Source organism: Antechinus flavipes, chromosome 6, assembly GCF_016432865.1.
Source record: "Antechinus flavipes isolate AdamAnt ecotype Samford, QLD, Australia chromosome 6, AdamAnt_v2, whole genome shotgun sequence".
Lineage (NCBI taxonomy): Eukaryota > Metazoa > Chordata > Mammalia > Dasyuromorphia > Dasyuridae > Antechinus > Antechinus flavipes.
In genome coordinates, this window is record NC_067403.1 from 243,040,535 (window position 1) to 243,067,690 (window position 27,156).

The 27,156-nt window shown below is 33.8% G+C and overlaps 2 protein-coding genes and 1 pseudogene across 2 annotated transcripts; all 3 read right to left on the minus strand.

Moving 5' to 3' along the window:
* Window positions 1-5,287: 5,287 nt before the first annotated feature.
* LOC127541335 (olfactory receptor 4C11-like) lies at window positions 5,288-6,214 on the minus strand. Its single transcript, XM_051966619.1, has one exon. The coding sequence runs from the start codon at window positions 6,209-6,211 to the stop codon at window positions 5,288-5,290; it is 924 nt and encodes a 307-aa protein (XP_051822579.1). The 5' UTR covers window positions 6,212-6,214.
* An 8,641-nt stretch (window positions 6,215-14,855) lies between these two features.
* Window positions 14,856-15,827, minus strand: LOC127541327 (olfactory receptor 4C11-like; annotated as a pseudogene).
* A 9,573-nt stretch (window positions 15,828-25,400) lies between these two features.
* Window positions 25,401-26,321, minus strand: LOC127541325 (olfactory receptor 4C11-like). Its single transcript, XM_051966610.1, has one exon. The coding sequence runs from the start codon at window positions 26,319-26,321 to the stop codon at window positions 25,401-25,403; it is 921 nt and encodes a 306-aa protein (XP_051822570.1).
* Between the last annotated feature and the right edge of the window lie 835 nt (window positions 26,322-27,156).

Here is a 27,156-nt window from a genome sequence, read left to right on the forward strand (position 1 = left end):
TCTATACATATTTCCACAATTATCTCACTACACAAGAAATATCAGATCAAAAAGAAAATAATAAGATATAAAATAAAAACAAGCAAACAATAACAAAAATGAAAATAATATATTGTGAACTACTCTTAGTCTCACACAGTCCTCTTTCTAGGAGCATATGGTTCTTACCATTACTGTCGATTGGAACTAAACTGAATCACCTCATTGTTGAAAAGAGCCATGTCCATCAGAATTATCTTTTAGCATTATTTATATTTTGTACAATGTTCTCTGGCTTCTATTCACTTAGATTCAATTCATGGAAGTCTCTCCAGGCTGCTCTGAAATCATCCTGCTGATCATTTATTGTAGAACAATAATATTCTAAAATATTCATATGTCTTAACTTGTTCAGTCATTCTCCAATTGATGGGCCTCCAATGAATTTGCAGATTTTTGCCATTACAAAAAGGACTACCACAAACATTTTTGCACATGTGATTGCCTTCCCCTTTTTAAAGATCTTTTTAGGATACAGACCCAGTCGAGACACTGCTAGATAAAAGGATAAGCAAAGTTTAAAACTTTGGGAATAATTAAAAATTGCTCTAGAATGGTTGGATCTGTTCACAACACCATCAATAATGTATTATTATCCCAATTTTCCCACATTCCTTCCAACATTATCTTTTCCTATCTTCTTATCCAATCTGAGAGGTCTGTAGTGCTATCTCAGAATTGTTTTCATTTGCATTTCTCTAATCAATAGTGAGTTAGAGCATTTTTTAAATATCACTGGAAAGTTTTTAATTTCTTTACCTTAAAATTGTATACTCATAACCTTTGATCATTTATCAATTGTAGAATAATTTGTGTTCCTATACAGTTGAGTAAATTCTCTATATGTTTTAGAAATGAAATCTTAATCAGAACCCTTGGATATGAAAAAAAAAATTTTTCCCCATTTTTCACTTCCCTTATAATCTAGTTTTGCTTGTATAAATCTTTTTAATTTAACATAATCAAAATTATGCATTTTCCATTTCATAATGTACTAATAATTCTTCTTTGACCATAAATTCCTCCCTTCTCCACAAACCTGAGAGGTAAACAATCCTTTGTTGTCCTAACTTGCTTATAGTATCACCCTTTATGTCTAAATCATGAACCCATTTTTACCTTATCTTAATATGGCATGTTAGATGTTAGTCATACTTTCTGCCACAATATTTTTCAGTTTTCCTAGAAAATTTTTATCAAATATCTCCCGGAAATTGGAGTATTTGGGTTCATCCTAAGCAGTTATTATAGTCATTGATTATTGTCTTGTGAGACTAACCTATCTCACTGACCAATTACTCTATTTCTTCGCGAGTACCAAATGATCTTGATGTATGCTGCTTTATAATATAGTTTTAGGACTGATTACAAGTAGGCCAACTTCATTTGGACTTTTTAACAATTTCCTTGAAATTCTTAAACTTTTATTCTTCCAGATGCATTTTGTTATTATATTTTCTAAGTCTGTAATTTCTTGGCAGTTTGACTGATATGGCACAGAATAAATAGATTAATTTATGTAGGATTGTCAATTTTATTATATTAACTCAGTCTACATATGTGCATTTGATAGTCTTCAAAATGGTTAGATTTAATTATATTTGTGTGGAAAGTGTTTTATAATTATAGTTATATAGTTCTTGGGTTTGTCTGGCAATTCAGATTTCCAAATATTTTATATTAACTGCAGTTTTTCATAAAAACATTGTTTTACAGTTTGAGAACATGCATAGATAGCTTTCAAATTCACCCTTGCAAAACATTGTATTACAAATTTTTCTCCCTCCCTTCCCCAACCTGCTTGCTTAGACAGCAAGTAATCCAAATGTGTTAAACAAGTGCAATTCTATCCATGATTCCATGATTACCATGTTGCATAAGAAAAAAGAGATCAAAAAAGGGGGGGAATGAGACAGAGAACCAAAAAACAAGCAAAAACTTACTGTACAACAAACTCCTTATTGTTGAAAAGTCATGTCCAACAGAATTGATCAATGTCTATTCTTCTTTTTGATGTGTAAAGTGTTCTCTTGGTTGTATACATTTCACTTAGCATCAGTCCAAACAAGTCTCTTCAGTCCTCTCCGAAATGATCCTAATGATCATTTCTTATAGAATAATGATATACTATAGTATTCATATACCATAACTTATTCAGCCACTTTCCAGCTGGTGACATCCACTTAGTTTCCATTTCCTTCCCACTATAAAAAGTGTTGCTACAAATATTTTTGCACATGTGAGTCTTTTTTTTTCCTTTTTTTAGGATCTCATTGGAATACAGAACCGATAAACACACTCTTAGATCAAAGAGGATTCACACTTTAATAGTCCTTTAGACATAGTTCCAAATTACTCTCCAAAATGGTTGGATTAGTTCACAACTATCCACCAGCCATGTATTCCTGTCCCAGTTTTCCCACATCCTCTCCAACTTTTCACAATATATTTTCTGGTCATTTTGGCCAATCTGAGAAGTGTGTCATGGTATCTCAGAATTATTTTAATTTATATTTATGTGATCAATATTAATGTAGAATTTTTCATATAAATGCAAATAGTTTTAATTTCTTTATTTGAAAAATTGTCTGGTCATATCTTTTGACTATCATTTGGAAAATGGTTTGTATTCTTATAAATTTGAATCAATTCTCTATACATTTTAGAAATGAAGTTTTTATCAGAAAACTTGGATATAATTTTCCCCCAGTTTTCTGCTTCCCTTAAAATCTTGTCTGCATTGGTTTTGTTGCCACAAAAACTTGTTAACTTAATATAATCAAGTTTTCATTTCCTTTCCTCAGGTTTCTTCTAACTCTCTCTTAAAATCCTTTTTGAATTTTTCCAAGAGAGCCTTATTAGATGGGGAATAATTCATACCACTCTTTGAGGCTTCATCTGGAAGTGATCTGCTTTTATTGTGCTCTGGCTTTGAAATCTGTTCTTTTCTTTCTCCATAAAAACTATCTATGGTCAGAATTCTTTTTTGCTTTTTTGCTTATTTAAAAAAAAAAAAAAAGTTTAGGTCTGCTTTTAGTGCAAAGGGGAGATTTCCCTAGCTTGTTCTACAGTGAATATGCTGAGTCATTGCTGACTAAATTACAGAGCTGTGTGGGTGTGGCCAGCTCTTGTGATATTCTAGAATTTAGGGGCTCACTATTTAACTTTTGTATTTGAATTGGGTGTCTTACAGCTAATCTGTTGATCTCCTGACTTGTAACCAGGACAGAGTAGTCAACACTGCTATAGATTCCCCTTGGTAGATTCCTTAGTGCACAGAACACTACACTGCCCTAGGTCTCTGCATTGCCTGTGCTTAACCCATTTTCTTCCTTTCCTGATTGATCAGAACTTTTCTGAAGATCTTCAAAATTATCTTCTGCTAGAAATTTGTTACACTCCTAGTATTTGTGGGTTCTATCACTCCAAAATCTTTTTAGAGGCTTGATTTGCTGTTAATTTAAGGTGCATAAAGGAGAACTCAGAAATAGATGTGTCTCTTCTCAGTCATCTTGTCTTCACTCCCCAGCAAATGCATACCTAAAAAGATCACTATTGACCCTCAAATATTTCATGGTCTCAATATCATTCCAACTCAAGTAGAGTAATTAGGCTACATATAGCATCTCCCCAGTTCCAAGGGATTGATTACCCCTTCATTCACATACTAAAATGATTATACTGCAATCCATTATAGTTTGAAATCTAATGGTAGCCTTTGTGTTTTTGGTCCAATAGGAATTCATAGAATAGAAATATTGTGAAATACATTCATCAGCAGACATTTCATGGAGGAATATTAATATAAGGAAATTTTGGCAGCTGGGTGTCAGAACAGATAGATTTCTGGGAATGGAGTCAGAAAGAACTGAATTCTAATCAATCCTCAATCACTTACTAACCTTGTTTAAGTCATTTAACCCCTGTCTGTCTGAGTTTCCTTAAATGTAAAATGATTGAAAAATAGGCAAGGAGACAGACTGTGAAGGACTCAATAAAGACTTTTGGAATTTATCACGTGGCTATTCTCATGGTGATTATTCAGCTGAAAAAAAACCTCCAGAAAGCTAACCAGAACCTTACATTTTTAGCTCCCAATGCAACAATAATTAACAGTTATAAAGGACCAGAGAAAAAGAGAACAAATATTAATTGGAAACTAAATAACCTAATTATTAAATAATATTATATATTATTTGTTGGAATCCTTACTAACTGCTAACTAATTAGAGTTGATCTAATCTTACAAGAAGATTTTGGCCAGAACCTGAAACGAGGTACTAAGTAAAACTAATTAATACAAGGCTTGTGTTCACACCTTTACTCATTGGAGTTCACAAGTATGCCAGCTTCACAAAGTAAACTTTCTAACTTCAAGGGAGTTCACACCTCCCTTAAAGCTCTTTGGGCCAGAGAGCACTATGGGAGAAAACCCATAATCCCATTCTCTCAGAAGATTCACATATAAGGCGAGAGAGCCATTCCAGAATACATTTTTTCCACTTGGCTGGCTGGTGGTAGACAAAGAGCTTTCAGAGGATAAAGCTACGAGTGAGAGTTCAGTGGACAACCAGATTCATCTTCATCTCACACCACTGTGGTAGGTGGCTGGGCTCCTGCACGCCCCCCACTGAGATCAAGCTGTTCTGAAAGACTCACCAGAAAGCTAGCCGAGCCCCAAGAGAAGGAAACGAGATTTATTCCATCTCTGTGCTGGTTGGAGGCAGAAGAAAGCAGAGGCAGAGGATAACGGACAGAACCTTTGGATTTGGAGATATTCGGAGGGCCCTAAGCTAAACCGGCTGTGTTTTGAGAAGAACAAGAATTCCAACATTTGAACTGCTAACAATTATTAAAACATTATTATATTAACATGAGATCCACTATTCTGTCCTTTATGCCACAAAAGTAACTCTTTTTAGTGAGTTTTTTTAAACTTTTTGTTCAATATGAGTTAAAATAAATAAGAACCTGACAGCAGTCTTTTTTTTTCACTGTATGAAATAGTAACAAAGTTAAAGCAAATGATATATTTCCAACTTTCAAGATCAAATAAGTAATGATTTCCAAGGCATAGAATAAAATACATTGAAATCAAAATAAAATATGTCTATTAAAATATAGTTATTAAAATATTGCATAAAAGTCCATAAAATTACATATTATCTTTATGATTATCACATATCAATTACACTTCTTCCACTTTGATTCAATCATGCTTGAACAATGAAAAAAATGCATTAACATATTATTTAACATTTGAAATCACTCTGGTGCTCCATAGCTTTTTCATGGCATTTTTTACTTCTTCATTCCTTAGGGTATAGATCAGAGGATTGAGAAAGGGTGTTATAATGGTATAAAATACAGATACCAACTTATCAAGAGGGAAGGTGGTTGGAGGCCGTGTATATATGAATATGCAGGGACCAAAAAATATGATGACAACAATGATATGGGAGCTACAGGTAGAGAGGGCTTTGCGCTTCCCCTCTGCACTATGATTTCTCAGGGAGTGCAGTATAATTGTGTAGGAAATCATCAACAAAATGAAGCTTGCTGAGCATATGGCTCCACTATTGGAAACTACTAAGAGATTTAATACATAGGTATCCATGCAACCCAATTTCAATAAAGGTTGCAAGTCACAGAAATAATGGTTAATCACATTGGGACCACAAAAGGGCACACTCAAGATAAGAATTACCTGGGCTATAGAATGCAGAAATGACCCTACCCATGCTAATAGAATCAGAATCCCACATACCCTGTGGTTCATGATGACTGAGTAGTGTAAAGGTTTGCAGATGGCCACATAGCGATCAAAGGCCATTAAAACGAGAACCAATATTTCCATGCAGCCAAAGAAATGCATGGCAAAAAGCTGGGTCAGGCACTCATCAAAGGAAATAGTGTTTTTGTGAGAAAGGTTGTCCACAATCAATTTGGGAGCTGTGGTGGTAGAAAAACAAGAATCTGCAATGGATAAGTAGGTTAAGAAAAAGTACATAGGGGAACCAAGTGTAGGACTGGTCTTGATTGTTACAATAATTAGTAGGTTCCCCAACACAGTGGCAATGTAGAATACCAAGAAAATGACAAATACTATCTTTTGCATCTCTGGGTCTTGTGTCAATCCAAGCAGAATGAATTCAGTCACGTTGTTTCTCATCTTTAAGACTCAAGTAGGAAGGACACAGAGGGGAACTGGTTAATACAATAAAAGAATAAAGAACAATAACTAGAGCAGAATTTTTGAGGTCTCCACAAAAGAATCATTGTCTGTATATGGTTAGCCTTCTGTTATTTCTATTGTCAAAGTCTTAGATAAGAAAAGTGTAAATAAAAGTACTACTATCAATCTGCTCTAGCTCATTTCTTGCTGATGGTGTGTCTGTGTATGTATTCATTTGTGTGTAGAAGATACACAGAGAGAGGGAGAGAAATATGCGAAGACACAGAGAGAGAGAGAGAGAGAAAGTGCACTGTGATCTGTCCATTGACACATGTATAGCACCACGTTTCAAACTTACAGGAAGACGTGCAAAGTTGGATACAGGTGGATTTGTATTTGTCTTATTCAAAAACTCAAACTCTACTCATGCCCTTCCTAGCTTTCTAAAATTAACAGTTTCAGTGCACAATAATCTACCAGAAATAATGCAGACTTAGATTGTTACGTTTAAGTAATTCCTTTCATATACTCTCAAATATTAAAGGGAACTCATAAGATGTCTTGACTCACCTTTGCTTTTTTTTTTTTTTTTTTACAGTTTCTCTGATAAATAATCATCAATTCCTTTGGAAAATACCCAATACTGAAGAAAATTTCTTTGCATTTCTATTATACTTTAGCTCTCTCTCTCTCTCTTTCTTTCTCTCTCTCTCTCTCTCTCTCTCTCTCTCTCTCTCTCTCTCTCTCACTCTCTCTCTGTGTCTCCCTCTCTCTCTCTCTCTCTCTGTTTCTCTCCCAATAAATGACAACTCTATCGATGATTTAAAATGGCTCACATATGCTCTATAAGCTATTTTCTATGGCATGATTTTCAAAAGCTAACTTTTCTGTTTACTCTTCTATGAGTGTGCTAGAGATCATCAGTATTGTTCTCCAAATAAGTTACCCAAACTTAGAACAATAATCCATGTGTGAGTGAACAAGGGGTAAGTTATTTGGAATTATTATTTCTCTTATTCTGAAAGCTAGGACTCAAATATAGCCCAAGGAATTATTAAAATTTTTGGTGTCAGGTTAGGTCATTGACTCCTTTTTAAGCACATAATTTAGTACAACATGAATTAAAATCTAGTAGAGACATTAAATGTTACCAAGGACAGTCAGCTTATTTTGAAGAGAAGTGAGTTGAAATCTAAGACGGCAAATTTGCTTGCCACAAATTGTCCAGACCAGATTTAGAATTTGGCCACTAGATCAGTTTCATGTTTGTTATTTGCTGCCTATGATTCCTTTATCTTAGATTTTTTCCTGTTGAAGGATTCAAACAAAATATAATACTTCACATTCATCCTATTAAATGGTATATTGTCAGAAGCAATGATGGTAGCTGGTCAATTTTGATTTTATACTGTCACTCAATATGTTAGTTTTCTTAACCATGTACAAATATGGCAAGTCTAACATCTATGTCTTCTTCAAGTCATTCATAAAAATGTTGAACATTGAACAAATATAGTAGTTGAAATATAACCGATGATTCCAAAGACTATAGATACTGTTACATTATTCCCATATAATTGTGTGGAATGGTCTTTTGAGGTAGGATTAGTCCAATTTCATTGTTGAGACAGAGAAAGGCAAATAAAGTTGTATGACTAATTGAAGGTTACAAATACAGTAAATATCAGAGGGAAGAATTTAATTTTATTTTCTCTCCCCTCCTTGTCTACTGAGCCCTCCACCCCACAACAATCCATGTAGAGGCTAAGACAAATTCTAGTTACTAAAGTGGAATATTTCCTTCTTGTTGTAGTCAACTAATTGATAATATATTGTTACTTACACCCAACACTTCACATTTTCCTTTCTTTTAAAAAAAACTAAAATAAGAAGAGAATATTTGTGTTTCTCTTCCAGTGGTCTTCCTTAATTTAAAAAAATCTCACTTTATTTCCCAAATGACAATGTGAAATTTATGTTCCACATTTCATTCAAAAAATTCTTGTTGGTGTTTGAAAAGTTTTGAAAGAACAGAAGCAATATGAAAACAATTTTTCAAGGAAAATAAAGTTAAGGAGAGAAAGGGAAGGGAGGGGAGGGAGAAGAAAGAAGAAGAGATGAGAAAAAAGGAGAGAAGATAGAGGGAGAATATAGACAAGCACAAACTTATCTATCTATACAAATCTATATATCTATGCAACACATTTTAATAGATCTATACAAATCTATACATCTATATAAATCTATACAAATCTATGCATCTATACATCTATACAAATAAGACATATGTGCTTACATAAATATATCTCTAATGTTTAATGCATGCTATTGTTATGGCTCAAATTAAATACTGCATTTAAATCACTTTAAAAATTATATTATATTTAATTTAAACCCTTTCCAACTCAAATAATTTCTGGAAGTAGGGGTAACAGAAGTTGGCAACTAAATTTGCCCACCTGGGTAATGCAATGAGTGTGAGAAATGTATTTTGGCCTAGAAAACTTTTCCTATCACTTTATTACTAGTTGACAAAACCTGCATTTGAGTCATATCATAAATTAAAAATCAAACAAAAACAAAAAATAGCCTAATTCAAACCAGTCATTTTGTTAATGAAAATAAAACAAAACTAAGGGGAAAAAAACAGTACAGGAAAGGAAAAGTTAGTGTCCCAACTTTGTTCAAATAGCTAAGTTGGGGTTGAAACTCATATTGTATCACATCAAGGTCAGTATTTTGTCAGCACTGGAAATTCCTTCAGGCCAACTACCTTTTAAATTTCTTATCTAGTAGATTAAAGAAGAAAAAAAGAAAATAAACATTTGTTTAGCATCAGGAAATTTAAATTATTCTCTCACTTGTTCTCCCCAGTAACCCTTAAAGGCAGATGTTATTACTATCCTCATTTTGGACAAGTGCTAAGTCATTTTCACAGGGACACATACTAGTAATCATCAAAGGTTTCATGGGAACTAGAGTCTTCCTAACTTCAGCTTATTCATTCTCTCTACTAGTCACAAAGCTGAATACTAATAAAATAAAGAATCCCCATTTTTCTAATTCTAAAATTGTATTAACAATCAACAAGGTCTAAATTCCAGGATTAAAGGACTGTGGGTTCTATTCTTAGTTTATAAGCAAGGAAATTGAAAATCATGGTAGACATTTGATTTGCAGAGTATCAAAAATCAAAAATATATGCTATGAGATTTGAACTCAGGACTTCTAAAATAGAAGTGAAGACTATGGCTTATTACATTTTTGGCTTAATAGGACCTTAGGAAATTGAAAACCTTTTAGTCATCATTTTATACATATAAATCAGGATACTTAATTGGAGCCAATGTAATTGGTTTGAAAGAGTGAGGAATGAAACAAGAGGTAAATGTATCCATTGAAATTTATGGTTGAGGACACAGAAAGGCATTTGAGAAAGTCTATTACATGCTTAACAAACTAATAAATAATAAATTATCTTTATAGAATGCTTTAAGGTTTTATATGTTATTTCATTTCATCTCAACAATAATTCTGAAAGATACATGCTTTTACCAGCACCATTTTATGGATAATCACTGACATTGAGAGAAAGGAGTTTTTCAGAGTCACAAACAAGATTAGTGTCTAAGACTGGATTGGAACACAGGTGTTCTTAATTCCATGGAGTAGTGCTCTGGCTACTCCAGGAGTTAATTACCCTTGTATAAAAGTCTGAATAGTTCAAGTCCTGGGAAAAACACCTATTCATAATTTTTATTTGTGATTTTCCATCTTCTCTTTCTCTCTCTCTCTCTCTCTCTCTCTCTCTCTCTCTCTCTCTCTCTCTCTCTCTCTCTCTCTCTCTCTCTCTTAGCTTCTCTGTCTCTATCTCTGTGTCTCTCTGTCTTTCTCTTTCTGTCTCTCCCTGTTTTAGTCTCTGTCTGAGTCTCTGTCTCTGTCTGTGTGTGTGTCTGTCTTTTTTTCTGCCTTTGTTTCTGTTTCTTTTTTCTGTCTATTTCTGTGTCTGACACTATCTGTCTCTGTCTTTTTTGTCTCTTTCTCTCCTCTTCCTTCTCTGCCTCTTGAGTCATGTGTTTCAATGAATGAAAATAGAGATAACATAAAGAAGTTTCTACCAAGGAATTATTCTTATACCTCTTTACCCATAATATAGTTGATAAATAATTATTCACACATTATTTCTTCTATTAAAATGTGAGTTTCCAGGACAGCTAGGTCACAGTGGATAGAGCACCAGTCCTGAACTCAGGAGGACCTGAGTTCAAATCTGATTTCAGACACTTAACAATCCCTAGCTATGTGACCTTAGGCAAGTCGCTTAACCCCAACTGTTTCAGCCAAAAAAAAGTGAGTTTCCTCAGATCATACTTCTGTTGTTTGATTCCTGAAGTGGGTAAAAGAGTTTCTGACTTAGAGTAGATATGCATCTTGCCTGATTAGTTACACTGTAATCTCTGTGAGGTCATGGGCAATGGCCTTTCCTTGCTTTATATTACCAGTGCTTATTAATGTACTATTACATAATAAACATTTAATATTTGTGTGTTAACTGACTACATTTGATCTGATCACCCAACTTTTGATTTAAAACCTTCAGGGATAGAAAATTAATACTTTTCCAGGCAGTCAGGATGGCAATGAATACATTAAAATAAGACTAAATTTTGGGTCATTGTGATTACCAATATTGACCCAGCAACAGAAATGAGGATGCTCATTTCTCCATTTTCTTTAAATGCACTGGGGGAAAACACACAACAATACATCTTTCATCTGACTGTTAAATTAGTAAATTGGCTTTTGATAAACAATTCATTGTTGCAAAGAAAATTTCACTGTGTAGTAAGGATAGTATGGGATATATATCTAAGCAAAGCAAAAGGCACCGAATAGAGACAAATAGATATACAGATTGAGAGAAACAAAGGAAGATGGAGAGAGGAAAAAAAAAAAAAAAACGACAAGTTGAATTGACTCAAATGACAGAGGGAAAGATTTTTCCCAAGATTCTTGAAATAATTAACCAAATGACTCTATCTCTCATAATATTATCCTGAGCAAGTAGCATCAAAGGTATTTCATTCTCTGAAAAGTCTAAATTTCCTTCAAAACTAACTTTACATTTGCTCTCTTTAACTCTACTATTTCTTAGGCTAAAGAGACTTTGCAACTGATCTACTAATCATCTGAAGAGTAATGCATAGGATGAATCAATAAGAAGGTATAGAGATGTAATCAATGAGTGCTGTGATTAGATGTCAAGGGAAATAAACTGAATTACAATGCAAGTATGAAAATGATAAGTTATAAAAGATATATAGTAACAAATTATTAGGGATGAAAATGAAATTTACTTTTCATCATGTAGTTCTTTAACTTCAGAGACTACCACCAATAGCAGGTTGTGTACTTGGGAGAGAGATTTGAGCAGAGGAAATCATCCCCTACCAAAACAAACTCTGTAGGATGTAAATCTCTAACTTCTTTCCTATCCTAGAGCCATTTTCACAGAAAAAGGAAGGAAGGAAGAAAGAAAGGAAGGAAGGAAGGAAGGAAGGAAGAAGGAAGGAAGGAAGGAAGACAGGCACTAGGAAAAAAGGAGGAAGGAAACAGAAAGAAGGAAAAAAAAGAAAAAGAAAAGAAAGAAAAAAATTCCATTTGAGGTAAAAATGGTATGAAATTTGCATATAGAAATAATAGAAATTTAGTACAATTTGCCTCAATGGGGATCTAAAAAACTATGGGTATCTATGTTACAGAAGAGAGGTGGCTTGAAGAAGCTCCTGTTAAGATTCAGTTTTCTTCCTTCCCCTATACAAGTAATGTAAGATTCCTCAAAGTATCTCCATATACTGGTGCAACTAGAAAAAAAGAGGATGCAGACACTGAGATTTGGGACAAATTTTATACTCTTCGGGCAATTCATGTGAATAAATTTTTCAAACATGCTATAAATTTTATAGTGAACAAGTTAGTATTGAAAAATTACTTCCAATATAAAGGTGCCATCTCTACATCTCTGAATTACTTTGGTGGAACATTCTTAACATCTCAAATGTAAACGCATCTATATTATCTTTTTGTGAAATCAGGATCTGCTCTCAACAAATGCAGGATTGACCTGAATAACAACTAGATACTTACTTTCAGAAACTTTGAGTCATTTACCAATTCTTCTGTTGTCAGAAAAAGAATCAGAGGTATTTCTCATTTCAATTTTTAAAATTGATATCACTAAGCAAAAAAAAAAAAATTCTATCTTCTGGATGTAACATCTTTGTGATTCCATTCCCCTTTTCTCAACCTCTTTTCTACACAGAACAACTAGAGCCAAATGGGTATCCTTTCTCATAAGAAATTTTGATGGAGATTTTGTCAAAGTTCCAGATTTGTCTCATTCCTTTAGGGAATGAGGATCATCCTCCTTGTTTGGACTCAGTACAGTCTGTTTGGCTTTAATTGATATTAAACAAATCTTCTTAGCCAAATAGTTCCAACTTATATTTATACTTGCCTTAGGGAAAATCAGGATGTTTTCAAATTGAGTGTTCAAAGATTTTCCCTTAAACTTTATGTGAATTGAATGTTCTTTATAAAGGACACCATTTCTGAGAATACTCAGGCACTCATACAATTCTGAACATCTCTGCTATTCCCCTCTATATGTTTTCAAAGATATTCAGAAATATCTGTCAAACCTATGTCTGTGATATACACATTTATCAATTTAGAGAGGAAAATTTTAATCGCATTGTATTAGGCTAAAATAGAGACGATCAGACATGTTTTATTTAATACAGAAACTTGTCCCAACCTATATGGAAGTAGGAGAAGAAAGGGGAAAGCAATAGAATGGAAAACAGAAATAGAAGGGGAAAGGGATATGAAAGTGGGGAGTGCATGTAAAAAAGAATGGCATATTGAGGAAGGTGTTTGTCAGAAGTAAAACACTGGTAAAGGGAGAAAGAGGAAAGAAAAAATTATATAACAGGGAAAACTGTGAATGTGAATGGGATAAATTCTCCCATAAAAGGGAAATGGATAGCAGATTGGATTAAAAGCCAGAATCCAACAATATGTTGCTTATAGGAAATGCATTTAAAGCAGAGAGATACACATAAAATCAAGGTAAAAAGCTGGAGATGAATTTATTATGGTTCATCTGAAATAAAAAAGCAGGGCTAGCCATCCTGATCTCAGATCAAGCAAAAGCAAAAATAGATCTAAATAAAAGAAATAAGAAAGGACACTACATCCTGCTAAAGGTATCATAGATAATGAAGCAATATGAATAATAAATGTTTAGGCCCCAAGTGATATAGCATCCAAGTTCCTAGAGGAAAAATTAAGAGAATTACAAGAAAAAAATAGACAGCTAAACTATACTAGTGGGGGTTCTCAAACCTTGATCGCTCAGAATTAGATAAATCAAGCCACAAAATAAATAAGAAAGAAGTTAAGACAGTTCAATTGCTTTGGCATGGAATAAGTAGACCAATTTAGGCAGAATTGTTATTTTTATTATATTAGTGTTTTCTAATTGGGTTTATATAGTCCTTACTATCTTTGATATTTTAGCCAAGAAAAGTGAAATAGGTATCTGTCTTCAATACCCTTCCCTTTTCTTTTAACATCTTCTGGTTGACTTATTTCAGTTCAAAGCCTCTCTAATTTTTATGTACTTACAATTAGATTGCCCAAACTTGTAAAAACAAAACAAAGCATATTGCACAAAATTTATTTTCAGTTGAAAGATATTTTTTTTATTTGACTTCTCAATAAGCAAGTAGATAGGTGAAGTTGATAAAGTACTGCACTCCTTGCCAAGAAGATTTAAATTCAAATTCAACCTTGGAAAGTTGAGTTTGTGTGTGGCCCTGCACAAGCCATTTAACCTCAATGTACTTCAGTTTTTTTCCCCATAAAAGGAAGTTGATAATAGCACTGCTCTCGAAGATTATGAGAATAAAATGATATAATATTTGTAAAAATACTGTGTAAATAACATAGTATACATTTTAAAAATATTTATTTATTTTAAAGTAAATGCAAAATAAAAAAATAAAAAAACAAATTGGAAAAAACAAGATAGAGGAAACTGAAATTTAAAAAAAAAAAAATTCATGTGCCCAGCAGTTCAGGGAGGATTAAAACTATGTAACAATAAATTTTCATTTCAAGAAAGCATTTATTGTAATGGAAGAGATTATATTCATGACTGTCCCTCTTTTTTTTTTTTTTTTTTTTGCTTCCTTGTAGGTTATTCTTTCATTCTCTCTTATGCAATTTCTTATTAATTCTTTTTTCCCCTTCCCCAACTCTTCCAAAGGAAACTACAGATAAGCACAGATATATTTAAGTTTTTTTGTATATATGTCAATATGTATATATACATATATAATGTATATTTTCACAGTTTCCCATACATACGCATATATCTATAAGTAATACTTTCAAAGGCATAAAATAAAACATGGAAATGCAAATTTAAAAATGTCTATTGAAATAGCCATTAAAATATTGCTAAAAATCCATGTAACCCCATATTATCTTTATGACTATTACATATCAATTTCACTTCTGCCAGTTTGAAACAATCATCTTTGGAAAAGTATAAAAAATAATATGCACTAGCATATTATTTGTCCCTTGAAGTCACTCTGGTGCTCCATAGCTTCTTCATGACATTTTTTACTTCTTCATTCCTTAGGGTATAGATCAAAGGATTGAGGAAGCATGTTATGATGGTATAAAATACATATTTTATAAATATAAAATATATTATATATATAAAATATAAATAAATAAAACATATAAAATACCAACTTATCAAGAGGAAAGGTAGTTGGAGGCTGGATATATATGAATATACAGGGACCAAAAAATATGATAACAACAATTATATGGGACCTATAGGTGGAGAGGGCTTTGTGCTTCCCCTCTGCACTATGATTTCTCAGGGTGTGCAGTATAATTGTGTAGGAAATCATCAACAAAACGAAGCTTGCTGAGCATATGGCTCCACTATTGGAAACTACTGACAGATTTAATATATATGTATCCATGCATCCCAATCTCAACAAAGGTTGCAAGTCACAGAAATAATGGTCAATCACATTGGGACCACAGAAAGGTACACTCAAGATAAGAATTATCTGGGCTATAGAATGCAGAAATGACCCTACCCATGCCAGTAGGATCAGGATCCCACATACCCTGTGATTCATGATGACTGAGTAATGTAAAGGCTTACAGATGGCCACATACCGATCAAAAGCCAATAAAACAAAGACTAATATCTCCATGCAGCCAAAGAAATGCATGGCAAAAATGTACTCATCAAAGGAAATAGTGTTCTTGTGAGAAAGGTTGTCCATAATCAATTTGGGAGTTGTGGTGGTAGAAAAACAAGAATCTGCAATGGATAAATAGATTAAGAAAAAGTACATAGAGGAACCAAATGTAGGACTGGTCTTGATTGTTACAATAATTAGTAGGTTCCCCAACACAGTGGCAGTGTAGAACACCAGGAAAATGACAAATACTAGCTTTTGCTTCTCGCATCTTGTGTCAGTCCAAGCAGAATGAATTCAGTCACGTTGTTTCTCATCTCTAGGACTCAAGTAGGATGGACACAGAAGTGGGTAACAACAAAAATAATGATTATTATAGCAGAATTTGAGACGTCTCCACAATAGAAACATTGTCTGTTTATAGGTAAGCTTCTGTTGTGTCTGTTTTCAATGTCTTAGATAGAAGAAATTTAAGTAAAAAGCACTCCCCTAATCTGCTCTAACCCATTTTTTTGTTTATAGTGTGTGTCTGTGTGTATATATGTGTAGGAAAAAGAGACAGAGACAAAGAAAGAAACAGAAACAGAGACAAGAAACATAGACAGTGAGAGAAAGAGACAGAGGCAGAGACAGAAAGAGAGAAAGAAGGAGAGAGGGAGAGAGAGAGAGAGAGACAGAGAGACAGAGTTAGAGAGATAGAGATACAGAGAGAGAGAGAGACAGAGCAGTGCACTGTGCTTTGTGCATTGACCCTTGACAAACTTAGAGGAAGACATAGATAGATGAATATGGGTATATTGAAATCAGTACCATTGGATAGAATCATGTGATCACAGATCTATTAATTTTCTTTCATTTCACTATTCTATTTGGTGTGAGTATAAGAAAGTGTCTCATTCAAAAACTCAAACTCCACTCTTGCTTCCATAGCTTTCTAAAAATAATATTTTGGGGGAGAATTACTACAATCTTTCAAGGTGCACACTAATCTAGCAGAAATAATACAGAACTAGAGTGTTGTAACTCAGTAATTCCTTTCCTATACCCTCAGATATTCAAAAGAACTTGTAAGATGTCTTGGCTTACTCTTTTTTTTTTTGGTTGTTTGTTTGTTTGTTTGTTTATTTTGTTTTTGTTTTTGTTTTGTTTTACAGTTTCTCTGATAAATAATCATCTGTCTTCTCTTTGTAAACAACCAGTAATGAAGAAAATGTCTTTGCATTCCTGTCTGTGTCTGTGTCTATGTCTGTCTCTCTGTTTCTCTGTCTCTGTCTCTGTCTCTTTCTTTCTGTTTGTCTCTATGCCCATCTCTCTCTTTCTCTCCAATAACTGACAGCCCTACCAATAATTTATAATGGCTCTCATATGTCTTATAAGCTATTTTCTATGACATGGTTTCCAAAAGCTTACTTTCCTGTTTAACCTTCTATGAGTGTGTTAGAGAGCATCAATATCTTTTGCATATATATTACCCAAACTTGCCACAATAATCCATGTGTGAATGAACAAGGGATGAGTACTTTGGGATTATCATCTCTCTTATTCTGAGCCATTAGGACTCAAACATAGCCCCAAAAACTATTAAGATGTATGGTACTATCTAGGTTGCTAACTCCTATTTAAGCATATAGTTAGTACAATGTAGAGGGCCCGGAACTCTGGAGAAGTATATTTGAAATAAGGATACTTACAACAAGGTGTTACCTAGGTGGAACTGATGAGGTTATGGTTCTTTAGTTTACATATACTTAGTACTTAGCATAGTGATATAATGGTTCTACACATTCACACATGTGAATAAAAAATAAAACAAAAAATATGGCAAATTTTACATCTAGTTTACACATAATTAGTATATTTAATAATGTAATCATACTGAGGTATTTAAGGGCTGAGAGAACTGGAAATGAGACATTTCATCTTTGACCATCCTCCTGGTGGCTCTCCTACCTCCTGTACTCCTCCACTAAGATCAAGACTGGGTCAGACTATGACAGACTATGAAGAAGACAATAAAGACTCTAGACTCAATTCCTGACTATTCTCATGATGTCTATCCTGCTGAGACCACGGTCTGTCCAGGTGACCTCCAGAAAGCTAGCCTGGACATTATAGTACAACATGTATTAAAATATAGTAGAGACATTAAAGATTATCAAGGACCATCACTCTGTTTTGAAGAGAAGGGAGCTGAATTCAAGGAAGATCAAATCTGATTATATACTGACTGTCATCCAAATTATTAGTTGTTTCACCAACATACAAATATGGCAAGTTATTTGTTCAATAATGAATAGAACCAGCTACACCCAGGGAAAGAACTCTGGGAAATGAGTGTGAACCACTACATGGCATTTCCAATCTCTCTATTTTTGTCCACCTACATTTTTTATTTCCTTCACAGGTTAAGTGTACATTATTTCAAAGTCTGATTCTTCTTGTGCAGCAAAATAACTGTATGGATATATATACATATATTGTATTTAACATGTACTTTAACATATTTAACATGTATTGGTCTACCTGCCATATGGGGGAGAGAGTGGGGAGAAGGAGGGGAAAAATGAGAATAAAAGATTTTGCAATTGTCAAAAAAATAAAAAAATAAATGAAATAAAAAATAAGACAAAAAATATGGCAAGTCTTACATCTATGATTTTCTCCAAGTCATTCATTAAAATATTGAATGGGAAAAAATATATTTGACATATAACTAATAGTTTCAAAGAATAAGACAAATGTTTTATTATCTCCATTTAATTGTGTGGGGTGGGCTTTTTAGGTTTGATTAGTCTGATTTTATTCTTGAGTCAGAGAAATTTAAACAAAGTTGCATGAGTCATTGAAGGTCAGAAATACAGCAAATGTCAGGGGGAAGAATTGCATTTTGCTATTTCTTTTATCCTGCATGTCTACTACTCAACTCACCCCACTGAAATCCCTTTAGGGACTAGGACAAATTCTAGTTACTGAATTCCAGTTTTCTTTCTAACTGAAGTGAACTAATTTTTCATTTATTGTTGCTTATATTCACTAATTCATATAGTTTACCTTTTTAAAAACTAAAAGGAGAGAATGTTATTTTTATAACAGACTCATTTATTTTACCAAATCTCATTTTATTTCTCAAAGAACATATGAAATTTAAATTCCATATTTCATTCAATAAATTCCTGAAAAGCTCTAAAATAATACTGAAAATATAAATAAAATTTTAAAGGAAAAGGAGAAAGTTAAGGAGAGAAGGGGATAGGGCAGGGGGGAGTCAGAGGAGAGAATAATAGAAGAGAAAAGGAAAGGAGATAAAGTGAGGAAATAGACACAAATACAAACGTACAAACTTTTATACAAATATAACATACATGCATACATAAATATATCTCTAGTGTCTAATGCTATTGGTATTAGACTCAAATTAAATAATGAATTCAAGTCATTTTGAAAATTATATTAATTTAATCCTTTCCAATCTAAGCAATTTCTGGAAGCAGGACTAACAGCAACAGGTGACTAATTTTGCCAAATTAGGACATGAAATGAGTGTGAGTGATTTTGAAACTTTTCCCTTTACTTTGTTACTAGATGACAAAACCTCAGTTGGAGTCATAATATCATAAATTTAAAATCAGACAATAACTTAAGCATTACCTAATTCAAACCAGTCATTTTGTAAATTAAAACAAAACATTTTTTAGAACAGTCTAATAAATAATATTAAAAGAAAAAAGAAGGAAGGGAACTCACTCCATATGAGAAATTTGTGAAGGATGTTAACTGCTACCATTTATCTGAGATTAGCAACTCTAGAGACGAACCCAAGTATATCCTTTCATTATGCTGCAAGTTAGAGCAGGAACTATATCCCACCTAGTACACCCTGACTTTCACAGTCTATAATCTGACATCTCCTACTGTTAAAAGAAAATTAAGTCAGTCCCATCGATTTATTGGCATCTGTATTCTCACAACATGATAAACGAGGCTTGGATCCAGACCATGTTATACTGAATCAAAATTCTATCCCAGATAGCTGTCTATGGGTTGTGACATAGTATAATACTTATTTGAACTATTATTGACAAAAGAAAAATTTAAAATAGAATCTTAAAATAAATTAAAATTAGGGTTGCTACAATGATTTTTGCTTGCCTCTTTAATACTGTATTCATTCCTACCTTCCTCCTCAATTTCTAAGGATGATTGGCACCTGAAGGAAAAGCAAGGTGCTTTAAATGCATCAACATTTTTTCAATAATGATTTCTGGAATTAAGTGATATTGGGGAAGAGTCATAAAGCAGTCAACACCTTTTGTATGACCTTAAACATATAGTTATAAATGACTTTATAAATGATATGATGTCTGAAAAATTACTTCCTTATCTATGAAATGAGGTATTTAGAGCAGAGTGCCTCTATTTTTTTTCTACCTACAGAAGGCTATGAATATTCTACAGGCAATGGATGCAAATTACTACAAACTCTACTATTGCTTTTATATACTTAGATTCTAGATGGGGAAGTAAGACATGTGTGAAGGCTCGTCATAAATAAGGGGGAATGATTCAGGAGATTTATTAATTAGTATCTGAATGATAAATAATCATTTGATCCCTAGACTTCAGGATTAAGTTATTTGATTTTTTTTTTCTAAAATGGAGTATCTATTCCACATACATTATACAAATTAATAAATTAAAGTCCAGCTAAAAACCTGCAAATAGCTTTAAGAATGCTGGTTAGACAATAACTAGCAATGCTGATAATTACAATTAGAACACCAAGTCGAATAATCTATTTCCTTCCCTTTTCTTGCAAAATCAGAGAACTAGGAGTTATTTTTATTATATTATATCTGTGTTTGTATTTACTTACTAAAATGTGAAGTTTTATTTTTTTTTAAAGAGATGTTTTGGGAATATTTTTTCCTCAGGAACATGGAAGAAAATCAATATTTTTGTTTGTTTTGATTAGTTTTATTTTTTCCTGTGGCCTTTGGTTGATTTTTTTTTCTTCTGGTTTAATGGTCTTACAAAAAATAAAAGCCTGATCTTCAATCAATCCATGAATTATATTATTATCTTCTTTGGGGAATTTATTGTTTGAAAAAAAAAAGAATACTGGTTAATGGTAACTGGGTTTTGACAGACATTCTGAGTAAATGGATTCAGGGACAATTAGAGTGCATTAGAGGATAAAGAAGAGTAAAGAAGAATGAGAATGAAAAGAGAAAGAGATGATGCCACAATATTCATTGCTTTACCACCTCATCCTGTGTCTTCTTCCAAGAACCAAGTTATAAAGGCTGAAAGAATTACCTTATCAGGAATTCACAGGCAAACACTAGAACATCTTATCCAGATATCTCAATCTACATATGAAAAAAGTTGAAAGATTATACAGATAACAGAGTTTAAGAAGTTAGATTAAGCCTGTTTCTCTTGATTACAAATCCATTGTTTTTTGAATATTATACCTTGACTACTGGATAGTCTTTAGATCATAATTGCATTTCATGAATTGTTCCCATTTCTTTAAAGACTAAAACAAAGAAGACCAGAAAAATGCTAGAATAAAAGCTCCAAAGTTTACGGAAATCATTGGTAACTAACTAGCCTTTCTTCATCTTTCTTATCTGAAATCTGAAGACTTCCTTTTATAACTGAGTATGTGGGAGATGCTTCTGCAAATGCAATATTTACATCCTGGTTTTAAATGTACTTGTTCCTTCTAGAACATCCAGCATGCCATAAAGGGTAATGGACACAGTAAATCTAGAAATAAGTAGTTCACAATTTGAGGTGGAAAACTGTATCACAAATGTATTAAATCTTAAATGAATCGTATTAATCATTATCTTAAGGATGTTATTTGTCTTCTATTTTCATCTTTCCAGTTTTGGCCTTCCTCACTACTTGAGGCAAATCTCAGCCTCAGTCCATGAGTGCTTTCAAAAAAGCAGAAAAGTTATTTAAAAAAAAAAAAAAGCAGTCACTTTTTTAACAAGAGGAAATGTATGATATTCCCTGGATTACCATTCCATTATGCTTCTTGTCTGAAGACCCTGAAGTGATACTAGAAGAAGTACTTACCTTTGACAAAAAATAATAATAATAATAATGGAATATTCTTAAATTTTCATAAAGGAAGGAACATTTTTTCCCTTTTCTGTTACAATAAAGATTAATGCACTACTTTCTCTGACCCCAATGAACACTTATAGGACAAAGGCACACAGATATTTATATAAACTTGTAATGGGCTGAGGCTTGAGTTGATGCACTGAGGTCCAAAGTACATGAGGCTAAATAGTAATTGGATAGGAGAAAAGGAAAAAACTCTAAGAATGGCCAAATGCGGAAGCCTGAGATAAAGGAGGAAGACAAAGAACAGATTAATGGCCATATCCCCACAGGGCATGAAGACTTAAGTGAGGCTCAAGGGCAGGGTGAATCTGAGGCAGCTTCAGCCCCACCTGAGGAGCAGGTAATTGACTCTCCTCCATCAACTCCACCCTCCGGGATGGAGGGAGGAGGGGTAGTTGGGGGGGGGGGGCAGTGACAGCACCAGCACCTCCCCCCCAGCATCCAGCACCTCCCCCCAAGCGTCCAGCTGCTCCTTTGAGTAGATTGCAAAAGAGACTAATTAAGGCCAAAGAAGAAGGGAGAAATGTATTGGAAATCCAACACCACATTTTTCCAGTTATTCAACAGTTTAATTCTTCAGGTCAAGAAAGTAGAAGATACTCTCCTTTTGATATAGATGTCCTCAAAGACCTGAAAAAAGCTTGCACTCTTTATGGGGCTACATCAGCTTATGTTAAGATGCTGTTACAAAATTTGGCTTTTGAAGTCTTGACCCCTGATGACTGGAAATCTATAGCAAAGATATGCCTAGAACCTGGACAAAACTACTTGTGGCTTTCTGAATATAGTGAGCTCTGTAGGATACAAGCCCAACAAAATAGTCAAAGTGGAGTTCATGCTGCAATCACCTATGACCTACTTACAGGTGTCGGTCCTTATGCAGATGTCGCAGCACAAATTAATTATTCTATGGCAGCATATGAGCAAATTGCTGCTAATGCTATCAAAGCGTGGGCTTCCCTCCACAATAAAGACGACAAGAGGGGGGGGCCTTCACAAAAATAACACAAGGGCCAAATGAACCCTTTGCTGACTTGGTGGGGTGTTTGCAGACAGCTATCACAAGAACAAATGGAGAAAATCCAATAACAGACATTTTGATAAGGCAACTTGCTAAGGAAAATGCTAATGAGGTTTGCAGAAGAATTATACTAGGACTGCGCAAGGATGCTCCTTTAGAGGAGATCATAAGACGCTGTGCCACAGTGGGCACAGATGCCTTTTATACCCAGGCTATGGTGCAGACTTCCCAAAATCCAAACATGGGAAGACAGAGTCCCTCTTGGCAAGGGACTTCCAGAGAGACTCGTAGATGCTTTCAGTGTGGAAAAGTAGGGCATCTGAAAGCTCAATGTTGGTATAGAGATAGAATGGGAAAACAAGGTGGGAGAACAAGACCCCAAACCCCATGTCCAAAATGCAACAGAGGCTTCCATTGGGCCTCAGAATGCAGACAGATTCAGGGAAACGGGATGAGGGGCCCAGCCCCAAGGCCCAAGGCAAAAAACACTTGAGGCATGATGGCAGCCAATGGTGCACCCAGGGAGGGCCTAGAAGTCCAGTACCCAGACATGACCAATCAGCCAGAAAGCCATATGATGGGAGAAGGGGAGGAGATGGCTCAGTGGGTAGAGCACCAGCCCTGAAGTCAGGAGGACCTGAGTTCAAATCCAGCCTCAGACACTTAACAATTCCTGGTGGTGTGACCATGGGCAAGTCACTTAACCCCAACTGCCTCAGCAAAAGCAAAAAGAAGAAGAGAAACAAACAGAAAGGTCGTCGCAATGGCAATCCCAAAAGTCTCTCCTTCCCCTTCCTTTTCTACTCCCCTGCCTCCACCCACCAAAATCTTCATTTCCTATACAACACATCAGGACTTGCACAAAGAGTGGGTGGGGGCCATTCTTTCTCCAAGCTTATATATTAATAGAATATGGTCCAATTACTATTTAGCCTCATGTGCTTGGGACCTCAGTGCATCAACTCAAGCCTCAGCCCATTACATAAACTGCATTTAAGTTTAGAAATTTAGAGAAGTGAAGAACATATTCAGCCAAGAGGGAAATAAGGCTCCATGGGATGTGTGCCACTTTTACCTCATTTGATTTTAGTCAGCAAAATAGCAAATTTTCCTAGACGATTAGCCTCAGTCTTCCCTAGTGCCAGGTTTTGGTTGAATTAGTACTTAAGTGAATTGAATAGCCATTCTATTTTTTTTTTCTTTCAATAAATATTACAAATACATTCTTTTATGATATTTTTGGGATAAATTTCTCATTTATGAATGACCAAAAAGTCTCTGTTAAAAAACCATTTTATGTAATTCATTCAAAATTTAAAAATATTTATTAAAAATCAAGTGTGTTCAGGCAATATGGTACATGTTTGGAAATAAGCAAACAAAGAGTATTCCCTTTCATGTATTCAAGTTTGATTTTTTTGGCATCTGTATTCTAACTACAGACTTGTCAATCAAGCTGAGACCACATACAACCCAATCAAAATTCTGTCTCAAACAAAGGCAGCAATCTATGTTTTATGGCATATCATAATACTCACTTGATAATAACAAAAAAGAAAGATTTAAAAATAGAATCTTAAATGCAGTTAAAATAAGGTTATAACATATTGATTTTTGTTTGCCTTTAGTCCTTGCTTGATTCATTCCCACCTTCCTTCTAAATTTCTAAAGATAATTGTCACCTGAGATAAAAAAAAAAGATGCTTTACATCCATCAATATTTTTTCAATAATAATTTATTGAATACTTGCAAATGAATGTTAAATAATTGGGGAAGAATCATAGATTAGTTGACACCTTTTGGGTAATTAATCCCTCACTTCTAAGTGACTTTTTAAATGATATGTCACAGAAACTACTTTCTTTTTTTATCAAATTAGAGATCCAGACTAGAGTACCTATTTCTACCTATTTCTAGAGTACATAGCATACTATGCTATGAATTTCCTACAAGGTATGACTGAAATGTATTATACAAATTTATCTTTGTGTTTTGTGTGTTCAGATTTTAGCTGGGAAATTAACACATCTGAAGGTCACATTATAAATGAGGCAAATGATTCAGGAGATTTATTAATTGGTGTCTGAAGTACAAGTTATCTTTATATTCTTAGACTTCAATATTATGTTATTTGACACAACTTTTTTCTAAAATGAAGTATCTATTTTTATCCTATTCAAGAGATAATCTTACTGACACACATTTTAACAATTACGTATACAATACATATAGAAATAAATGAACTTCCAACTGAAAATGTGGGAGTAACTTGGAGTATGATAATCAGACAGTAACTGCCAATAGTGATAACTACTCTAGAACCACCAGACAAATAATCCCTATATTTCCATCAGACCTTCTTTAACTCATTTAATTATTTGTTCCTTCCTTCTTTCATCTATTTCTGTGCTTTATCCATTTTCTGATATAATCACAGAATTAGGAGTTATTTTTATATCCTTTTTATGTGTTTGTATTTACTTATTAAAATGTGAGATTTTTGTTATTTCCTTTAGTGGGAAAGAAAGCAATAATAATTTATTGATCATCTATTATATTCCAGATACTCTGCTAAGCACTTTGATTTGAGTTGACCCTCACAATAAACTGTCTGAGTTAGGTATTATTATTATTATTATTATTATTATCATTTTATACATGAGAGCCTGAGGGAGAGAGCTATGATGTAACATGCTAATAACTTGGAAAGAGGCATTATATGCTTTATTTGTCTGAATTCAGTCTATTACTCCACAGCTTAGCCATAGCATTTTTAACTTCTGCATTCCTCAGGGTGTAGATCAAGGGGTTGAGCAAGGGAGTTACAATAGTATAAAACACAGATACCAACTTATCCACAGGGAAGATAATTGGGGGCCGAGTATATATAAAAATACAAGGGACAAAAAATATAATAACCACAATTATGTGGGCGGTACAGGTGGACAAGGCTTTACGCTTCCCTTCTGCACTATGATTTCTTAGTGAATAAAGGATAAAAATATAGGAGGTCATTAGAATTGTAAAGCTTGCCATGCATACAGTCCCACTATTGGAAACAACCAATAGGTTTATCACATATGTGTCAGCACAAGCCAATCTCAACAAAGGCTGTAAGTCACATAAATAGTGATCAATCACATTGGGACCACAGAAGGGTAAATTAAATGCAGGAGCAATCTGAGTGATAGAATGCACTAAAGCCCCCACCAAAGCAAATATTACTAAAATCCCACATAATTTCTGGTTCATGATGACGGTGTAGTGCAGAGGTTTACAGATGGCTACATAGCGGTCATAGGACATGAGAACAAGGACCAAGACTTCCATGCATCCAAAGAAATGCATACAAAATAGTTGGGTCATGCATCCATCAAAGGAAATAGTCTGCTTTTTAGAGAGGTTGTCTACAATCAGTTTGGGAGCTATAGTACTCGAGAAACAAGAGTCTGCAAAAGACAAATAGGTCAGAAAGAAATACATGGGAGACCCAAGTGTGGAACTGGTCTTGATCGTCAAAATGACCAGCAAGTTTCCTAACACAGTTGCAGTGTAGAAAACTAAAAAGATGGCAAATACTACCTTCTGTTTCAATGGGTCTTGTGTCAGTCCAAGAAGAATGAATTCAGTCACATTGTTTTTCATTTCTGTCTTCAATGAAAATAAGAAAGATACATATGAAAACTAATCATTGCATGAATGCAAGAAAGTAGCATTAGGAAACTATATCAAGAAATCATTATATGTTCTCAAGTATTCCAAGGTATCTGTTTTACTTGTACCATTAAAAGTCTCACATGGAATTTACTAAAAACACGTCCTTCCCAGAATCTATTGCAATTGATTCCCCAAATTTCTTGAGCTTGTAATATGAAGAAGTATCTATATTAGTAGAAGGACAGAATATAGCTAGAAAATTTATTAAAACTAATATCTGCTGAAAATTGACCCTCCCCTTGCTTATTTCCTATTGTCCTACTAGAGTCAATCGAATTGTTTAGTTCACTGAAGTATTTCTGCAGTTTAACAGATCAGAAAATCCCCCTTTCATTAAATTCATAAAAATATAATATTTATAACATATAATCATTGTTTTGCATCCAATCTCTGAGTAATTTTAGGTAACCTTTTTACCAAATGACAATTATTCAAATATTTCAAGATATTATATTCTTTTGAAATATTTTAAGGAAAATCATTCCATCATTTTAATCATTAAATGGATATAATAGGCAGCACACTCACCTTCCTCTTTCTCAGTCTATGAAGCTCTTAAAGAATGAAAATATCAAATCTAAAATGTAGCACTTTGAAGTGAACATAATATTCCAGTTGTGGTCCCGCAAGTTCAAAGTATCATGTCTTCATCAAAATCATTATTTTGGACATGATATCTCCTATATTTAAGAAAATATTTCAATATGCAAATTTGGATATATCCATCTGTCTATACATACGCACATATCAATACATGTGGACA